Source organism: Hipposideros armiger, unplaced genomic scaffold (assembly GCF_001890085.2).
Source record: "Hipposideros armiger isolate ML-2016 unplaced genomic scaffold, ASM189008v1 scaffold_1503, whole genome shotgun sequence".
NCBI classification, from domain to species: Eukaryota; Metazoa; Chordata; class Mammalia; order Chiroptera; family Hipposideridae; genus Hipposideros; species Hipposideros armiger.
In genome coordinates this window covers 33,924-43,440 of record NW_017732853.1, presented here as the reverse complement: position 1 = coordinate 43,440, position 9,517 = coordinate 33,924, and the positions used below count along the sequence as shown (strand labels likewise).

Genomic DNA, 9,517 nt, shown 5'->3' with positions numbered 1-9,517 from the left:
AATGGGGAAACAAAGAAACACATCCCAAATAAAAGAACAGAAGAAACCTCCTGAATTAGGGGAATTAGAGGAAATAGAGGTAAACAACCTATCGGAGACAGAGTTCAGAACATTGATTTTTAGAATGCTCAAGGAAATTAATGAGAATGAAAAGAAGGATAGAGAAATCATGAAAAACAACCAGGTAGAATTAAAGAATTCAATTACTGAATTAAATAACAAGCTCAATGGAATTACTAGTAGATGGAGTGAAGCAGAGGATCAAATCAGTGACTTAGAAGACAAGATAGCAGAGATCATCCAAGCAGAACAACAAAAAGAAAAAAGAATGAAGAACACTGAAAATAGTTTAAGAGAGCTGGGCGACAACATCAAATGCAACAACATGCACATCATAGGAATACCAGAAGGAGAAGAGAGGGAGCAAGGGATCGAGAACATATTTGAAGTAATAATGTCTGAAAACTTTCCTAACCTGGCATAGGAAATTGACATACAAGCCCAGGAAGTGCAGAGCTCTCCAACCAAGATGATCCCAAACAGGCCCACACCAACTCATTATAGTGAAAATGGCAAGGGTTAAAGACAAAGACAGAATCCTAAAAGCAGCAAGGGACAGACAAGAAGTTAAAGATGCTTTTGAACTATTGGACACAGATAAAGATAAAGCAATAGATTGTCATGAATTAAAGGTGGCATAAGAGCATTGGAGTTTGATGTAAAAAAAAAGCTGATGTACTGAAGATCCTTAAAGATTATGTCAGAGAAGCCACAGGGAAAATAACCTATGAATATTTTAATGAAGTTGTGACAGGCTGGATATTGCAAAGAGATCCACATAAAGAAATATTGAGGCATTTAAACTATTTGATGATGATGATTCAGGTAAAATAATCTTGAGGAATTTGCAACATGCTGACAAAGAATTGGGTGAAAACATGAGTGATGAAGAACTTCAGGCTATGGTAGATGAATTTGTTAAAAATGGTGATAAAGAAATAAATGAAGAGGAGTTCATTGCTATTATCACTGGTGACATTCAAAGAATTATAAGGATAAACACTAAAAATGTTGCAGTTATCATCTTATATTCTATTTTTGTGCTTGAGAGGCATGTTAAAAAAAAACACCACAACTTTGTTCATCTTTCCAAAAGGACCAAAAATAAGCATTTTATGTATTCATATTTTACTACTGTTAAGTTTCTCTGTATGAAAAATATTGTTAGCAATCTAATAGTTCATAGCTTTGTATTTATAATATAGTTTATATATATATATATATATATATATATATAAAGTTTAAAAAATTGAAATATGTGGTGAACATTCTTTGAAGGTTTTTTATTCAGCATTAGTAGTCACTTTTGTTTTGGTGCACTTGTTTCTCAAACTTTCATTAATAAACTGCTTATTTTATTAGTATTAAAAAAACAAAAAAACAAGACCCAACTATATGTTGCTTTCAAGAGACTCAGCTTAAAAGACAAAAGGGGAGGAAGATGATACTCCAAGTGAATGTCATCAGAAAAAGGCAGATGTAACAGTACTTATATCAGATCAAAGATACTTCAAAACAAAAAAGGTACCATAAAACAAAAACAAAAATGGACATTTTATAATGATAAAGGGGACAATGCATCAAGAAGAGCACCAAAACATATAAAGCAAATACTATCAGGCCTAAACAGGAAACTGACAAAAATATAATTATAGTAGGACGCTTAAATACCCCACTTTCAGCAATGGGTAGATCATCCAGACAGAAAAATAGTAAGGAAATATTGGACTTAAGTGATACACTAGATCAAATAAACTTAATTGGTATTTATTGAACTTTCCACCCCAAAATGAGAGAATACACATTTTTTTTCAAGTGCACATGGAACATTTAAAAATGTAGACCATATGTTGGGGCACAAAACTAGTTTTAATAAATGTTAGAAGGTTGAAATCATATCAGCATGTTTTCTGACCACAATGGTATGAAACTGGAAATCAACTACAAGAAGAAAGCTGGAAAAACCACAAATATGTCAAGATTAAATAACATGCTATTGAATAACTATTGCGTCAAAGGATAAATAAGAGATAAAAAGTTACACAGAGACAAATAAAAATAATACAGTATACCCAAAATTCTGGGATTCAGCAAAAGCAGTAATAAGAGGGACGTTTATAGCAGGAGAGGCCTTCTCAACAAACAAGAAAAATCTCAGATAAACAATCTAACATTATACCTTAATGAACTAGAAAAAGAAAAACAAATGAAGTCCCAAGTTAGTAGAAGGAAGGAAATAAAAAAAAGCAGAGTGGAAACAGATGAAATAGAGAACAGAAAAACAATAGAAAAATTAATAAAATGAAGAGCTGGTAATTTGAAAAGCTAAACAAAATTGACACACCTCTGGTTAGCCTTACCCAGGAAAAAGAGAGAAAATGCAAATAAATAATATCAGAAATGAAAGAAGAGACGTTACAACGGACACCACAGAAACACAAAGGATTACAAAAGAATACTATGAAAGGTTGTACACCACCAAATTGGATAAGCTAGAAGAAATGAAAAAATTATTAAAAGGATACAAACTTCCTAGACTGAATCATGAAGGATTGAAAAACCTAAAGAGACCAATCACTAGTAAGAAAATTGAAACAGTAATCAAAAACCTCCCAAGAAACAGAAGTCCAGGATTAGACTGTTTCACTGGTAAATTCTACCAAACATTCAAGGATTTAATTTAATTTTTTATATTATAATAGTTTCAGGCATACAAAACAACATACTGATTAGACATTTACACCCCTTATAAAGTAATAAGACCCCCCGCAAGTCTGCTACCCTTCTGACATCGTATATAGCTATTACAATTGACTATATTCCCTATGCTGTAGTTTACATGCCCTGACTATATATATATATATATATATATATATATATGTATATGGTGCCAAAAAAGTATACACATTTTTAAGAAAGGAAAAAACTATATATTGTATTACAATTTTAATGATGCTAGCATTCATTTGATTAATGTCATCTTTTGAATGAATGTCATACTGCACACACATTACTACCTTAATTCAATTCAACTTCAAAAAGTAATATATAGATAACATCTATTAAAATGCGTACATTTTTTTTGGCATCGTGTGTGTGTGTGTGTGTGTGTGTGTGTGTGTGTGTGTGTGTGTGTGTGTGTGTGTATATATATATATATATATATATATATATATATATATATATATATAGTTTAATACCAATCCTTCCCAACCTGTTCCCAAAAACTGAGGAAGAAGGAGTACTTTAGAACTCATTTCATGAGGCCAACATTACCCTGATACCAAAACCTGGCAAAAACAACACACAAAAAAGAAAATTACAGGCCAATTATCTCTGATGAACACAGATGTAGAAATCCTAAACAAAATATTATCAAATCAAATACAATGATACATTGAAAATATACTACATCACAATCAAGTGGGGTTCATCCCAGGGGCACAAGTGTGGTTCAACATATGCAAATCCATCAATGTGATATACCACATTAACAAAATAAAAGATAAAAATAATATTATCATATCAGCAAATGCAGAAAAAGCATTTGAGAAGATATTACATCCATTTATGATAAAAAACACTCAATAAAATGAGTATATAAGGAAAGTGCCTCAACAATAAAGGCTATATGTGATAAACCCTCAGCTAATATCATGTAAATGGTGAAAAACTGAAAACTTTCCCACTAAGATCACAAACAAGACAGGGAAACCCACTCTTACCACTGTCATTCAACATAATATTGGGAGTCCTAGCAAGAGCAATTAGGCAAGAAAAACAAAGAAAAGACATCTAAATTGGGAAGGAAAATTAAAACTGTCACTATTAACAGATGACATGATTTTATATATAGAAAACCCTATAAACTCCACACAAACACAAAAATAAACTATTAGAAACAATAAGTAAACACAGTAAAGTCACCGGATACAATATCAATTTGCAAAAGTCTGTTCTGTTTCTATAAACTAAGAACAAACATCAGAAAGAAAAAGGAAGAAAACAACCCCATTTATAATTGCAACAAAAAGAACAAAATCCATATTACCCCAAACATCTACAGATTTAATGCAATGCCCATCAAAATCCCAATGGCATTTTTCACAGAAATAGAACACAAATCCTCAAAATTGAGCAGAGAGAAGAAAGAATCAGGGAACTTGTTGACAGAGAGATTGAGATCATACAGTCTGAGGAAAAGAAAGAAAAAGGATGGTGAAAAATGAACAGAAACTAATAAACTTATAGGGTACTATCAAATATACCAACATACTCTTAATGGAAGTACCAGAAAGCAAGGAGATAGATAAAAGGGCAGAAAGAATATTAAATAATTAATGGCCAAAAATTTCTCAAAAGGTGAAAAACATTAAACATCCAGAAAGTTCTATGAACCCCAAGTAGGATCAATTCAACAAGATCCATTCAAAGACACATCATAAGAGAACTCTTATAAGGCAAAGACAAAGAGAGAATCTTGAAAGAAGAAACAGAAGGGACTCACCATTTACAAGAAATCCTTAAGTTTGACAATAGCTGATTTTTCATCAGAGACTATGGAGCCCAGCAGATAGTGAGTTGAAATATTCAAAGTGATGAAAGAAAAACATCTGTCAACCAAAATTTTTTATCTAGCCTATAGGTAAATTAAGAGAGTCTAACATACATAAATGATTATCTGTTCTAGAAAGATATATTCGGGTACTATGTAAAGTTATATAATAAAATGTTAAAAGTATTTTACCAGGGGCCGGCCGAGTGGCGCAATGGTTAAGAACTGGCCTGGTACGCCAGAGGGCCCCAGTTCGGATTCCACATATGAGGGCCAGTGACACTGCCCTCCACAGCTAAGATGCTGAACAACAACAGCTCAACCTGGAGCTGGGCTGCCGTGAGTCACCGGTGACGTAGGCTGCAGCCCCTATGGCAGTGGGTTGCCATGGGCTACCATATGTAGCCAGCAGCCAGCGTGACCGGCCAGCAGCCGCAGTGAGCGGCCGTCCAGAAGCCAGCGACTGATCTGCCTCACCTAGGAAGAGTGCAATGATGGTGCCAACTTGGGCCAGTGAAGCGACGTCCTCCACAACTAGACTGAAGAACAAAACGACAGCAACTTGTCTGTTCCCCTTCCCCCAATTCCCCAGCACTGTTCCCATCCCCCCAATTCCCCAATAAAAATCTTTAAAAAAAAAAAAAGTATTTTACTAGGGTAATAGTGGTAACTGTTAATGATAACTAAGAGTGACTCTATTCTTCCTGCATTTCTAAGTTTTATTTAATAATGTATATTTTTATTTAAAATAAGAAATGTTATATAGTATATCATAAAACAATAAGCTTGACATACATTATTGTATAATTTTCCAAATATTTTAGGTGGAATGAATGTTTTATTTACAGGTATAGAAAAAAGATACTGCATTTAATATTCTTACTCAACTAAGGAGTTTTTTTTTCACAATTAAAAAAATTGTACAGAAATAATTTCATGATATGTCATACCATCAGAATTATTGCAGTTACCTGAGAGCTTAAATAAACTTTATAGGGCTGGTCTTTCTGCCAAATATTGCTGGTATTTTCCACTAACACTGGTATATCTGGATTGTCATTTTTCACTTGATAAATTATGTGCTCGAATCGTGCTGAAGATTCCAATGGTTCAATTCCATAGGTGATATTTTCAAACTGAAGGAATCCGCTGAATATTTAGAAAGCAATGATATAAAAATCCTGCAAATGATCCCATCAAAGCTATAATCTAAAATGTTGTGAGAAATGATGAATCATAGTAACAAATATGTTTTAAACCCACTTTCTTTTACTATTATTTTAGTCCACCATTAGTAACCGAGTAGCCACATTTGCCTTAGTTTTTCTCATGTATTAAAGAACCAAATATATTGAAAAATATTTTGTGCGTTCTGTATAGTTGTCACATGCACTCAAGATACATTAATTAAGGCCAAGTATTTGCTGGGAAACAAGATATTTGTTGAGAATTCCAAGAATAAAGTTCATGTTCTTATAGAGGTTAGCATAAGGGAAAGCATGAATATAGAGTGGATATCTAAAAAGGTCTACATCTATGAAAACCACATTCAGAGAATGCCAATTTTCTGACTTGACATGAGTAAATTTTGGAAATCAGGCAACAAAAACCAAAAAAAAGTTAGAGAATGTCTTATCTGCTCTGGACTTGTTTTCCTCTGATAAACTTACCTCCTTCCTCTTGCCATCATTAATGATGAAAATCATTGATCTCTGTCCTTTACATCTGAGAGAACTTGTTTTCACCCATTCCCTTACCTACCTCTCCTTTCACTATGATCAATATCTATGAGCCTGTTTCTTTCTTTTTAAAAAAAATTCCAAATATAAGTGAAAACATATGGTATTTTTCTTTCTCTGACTCATTTCACTTAGCACAGTATCCTCTAGGGCCATCCATGTTGTCACAAATAGCAAGATTTCATTCCTTTTTTATTGCTGAGTAATATATATACATCACATTTTCTATATCCATTTATCTATCAATGGACACATAGGTTGCTTCCATACCCTGGCTATGGTAAATAATGCTAAAATGAACATAGGGGTACGCATATCTTTTCAAATTAGTGTTTTTGTTTTCTTTGGATAAATACCCAGAAATGGGATTGCTGGCTTAGATTGTAGCTCTATGTTTAATTTTTTGAGGTACCTCCACAGTTTTCCACAGTGGATGCACCAACTTGCAATCCCACCAACAGTGTATGACAGTTTCCTTTTCTCTACATCCTCACTAACACTTGTTACATATTTGTTGATTTTTTTTATAATAGCCATTCTGACAGTTATGAAGTGATATCTCATTGTGCTTTTGATTTCAATTCCTTGGTGATTAGTGATGTTGAGCATCTTTTCATGTGCCTGTTGGCCATTTGTATGTCCTCTTTGGAGAAATGTTTATTCAAATCCTCTAAGGGACCTTTTTAATTAGTTGTATATCTGTTACTGTGTGCACCTTAACTGTGAGCATACAATATGTGCCTGTTTAATAACAAATTAATGTCATTTTCCATAACTATTTGAGATAACTGATAGGTAATTCAACTATAATATTTGGGGAAATGTTCTAAAGTTTCCTTTATAGAAACTACTTTTTTTCTTCTGCACAGTATCTTTTTTTTTCTTTCTTCAAATTAATTTAATTGACTTTGGAAGAAAAGGAGTGAAGTCATCCTGTAGGAAAGGCCTTAGGTTAGCTTTTGCATCCATCCTTAGCTAGCAGGTTGTTTTGGTTATTAGTGCCTATAGCTTAGTTAAGAAAGTAATTTCTTTTTTTCCTGCCCCCATATTCACCCACTGAGCCTCTCTCTTTTTTAAAATTCAAGTTTATTGGGGTGGCAATGGTTAGTAAAGTTACATAGGTTTCAAGTGCACAATTCTGTAATACATCATCTAAAATACATCCAGTCAGGATTCCCTGGAGTGACATTTGAATAGGCACTAAGCGGCAGCTACTATTGCTAACATAAAAAGAGTAAGGCCATCATAAATGAGAGGCCATCAGATTTGGATTCTTCTTAAACCTTCCCAGATTTGTGTCTGCTAGCCACTAAATTTCATTTTAAAGTACATCCTAAGTTTTCCATACATAAATATTATCTAAGATGCTATTACCTGAGCCCAGAACATATGCTGAGTGTTGCAACTGAATTTGGAAAATCTGCAACATATCCTTGGTAATGACAATGCATCTGAAAAATAGTATAGAAAGGCAAATAAATAAATTCTTTATGAATAAAATATGTATTGTCAAGCATTGTCGATGACTCAAACTTTAAAAGAGTTTAAAATAGGATTGTGTATCATAGATTAATGCATATTTTCAGGGAAAAAAATGTTTTGAGCAACTCTCCTTACTTTGTACTACCTAGGTGCCCATGAACATTATCTTGGCCTGGGTTTCATCTTATTTCTATGTACAACAATCAGCCATATAACATGTTGATTATCTGGAATAAAATATTTATATTATACTGTAATTATGGAACAAACAGATCTCAATGGTAATGATACTTCCACTTAATAAAGAAACATTAGATAATAAATGTTTAAGACATCTGAGTATTACCTTAAAATAAGAAGAATCAGAATGCAAAGATCCAGCTTCTTTGAATGTATAAACCAAAAAATTCTGAGATAAGAAGGAGCTAAGTAAAAAAAAAAAAAATTAAAACTGGTTGAGTCATGAATTTCTACAAATATAAACATTTACATAAAAATAAATGTGAAATCTGTAAGAATCATATAATAATATGCTTTAATTAGAGTAATTTTAGTGTGGCATAACAGTTTAAATTTGTAGAACTGGTATATCAGAGAGTTCAGGCTTTGTTAACACTGAAATAGACTGCAAATCCACTGTACCAGATATCTGTGTGTGGGCCTGCATATGTCTTCATTCAACAAATATTTACTGAGTGCCTACTATTTGACAGATTCTCTTCTAGGCAGTGGGAGACAGCAGTAAACAAAAGACAAAATCACTGGTCTTCATGATAGTGAGGGACACATACTGCTAACATTTTAGATGATGATTAAAAAAAAAAAAGCCTGGGTGAGGGAGATTTGTTGCAAAATGTGCATGGAAAGCTCACAGGTATTATGACCTATTAGATGACTAAAAACTTGAACAAGCCCATGGACTCACACAGAAATGTTATCCCAGGCAGAGTTAGGAGAAAATGCAAAGATCTGAGGCAAAAATATGCATTGTGTATACAAAAAAAAACCAAAACAAAACAGCTAGGGGACAATATGCCTAGAGTAGAGTGTGGATTAAAGACAAGAGACAGTAAGAGATGGTGTCACAGAGATGAGAAGCCAATGGAAGATTTTGAGCAGTAAATGACAGGATCAGATTAATATTTTAATGGAATCAGACTGAATGCTGTGTTGAGAATCATATGCAGAAACAGAGAAGCCAGATAGGCTACTACAGCCATCCAGGCAAGACATGATGGAAGCTTGAACTAGTATAGTAGCAGTGGTAGAGGTCCAATTCTGGATATATTTTGAAGGTAGAACTCATGAAAGGTAATAGTCCATTAAATGTGGGGTAAAACAAAAGAAAGAAAGATGTCAAGGATAACTCCAAGGTTTTTGTTCTGAGAAACTGGAAGAAGAGAATTGCCATTTACTGAGATGATTTTGGAAAGGATAAACTTTAGGAGGATCAGAAGTACATTTTGGATATGTTAAGTATGAGAATCTTACTAAACACTTGATTAGTAAATAAGTAGTCAGATAAATCAATATGGTGTTCACTGGAGAGGAATAAACTAGAGATGTTAAGTTTGGGAATAATCAATACATAAATTGTATTTAAAGCCAAGGGACTGGATGAAATAACCAGGTGATTGAATATAGCTAGGAAAAAAACAAGATTCAAAAATAGCAGCATGGA

At 33.3% G+C, this 9,517-nt stretch overlaps 1 protein-coding gene and 1 pseudogene across 1 annotated transcript in view; one reads left to right on the top strand and one right to left on the bottom strand.

Moving 5' to 3' along the window:
* The window catches only part of LOC109377684 (centrin-3 pseudogene), a 6,505-nt pseudogene extending 2,223 nt beyond the window's left edge, over positions 1-4,282 (top strand).
* The window catches only part of ADAM18 (ADAM metallopeptidase domain 18), a gene marked incomplete at its 5' end in the record, with an annotated part of 80,707 nt that extends 72,446 nt beyond the window's left edge, over positions 1-8,261 (bottom strand). Inside the window, 3 exons of the mRNA XM_019634112.1 lie at positions 5,587-5,764; positions 7,729-7,805; positions 8,183-8,261. Coding sequence (XP_019489657.1) covers positions 5,587-5,764; positions 7,729-7,805; positions 8,183-8,261 — 334 coding nt within the window. The remainder of the gene's footprint in view (positions 1-5,586; positions 5,765-7,728; positions 7,806-8,182) is intronic.
* Positions 8,262-9,517: the final 1,256 nt, after the last annotated feature.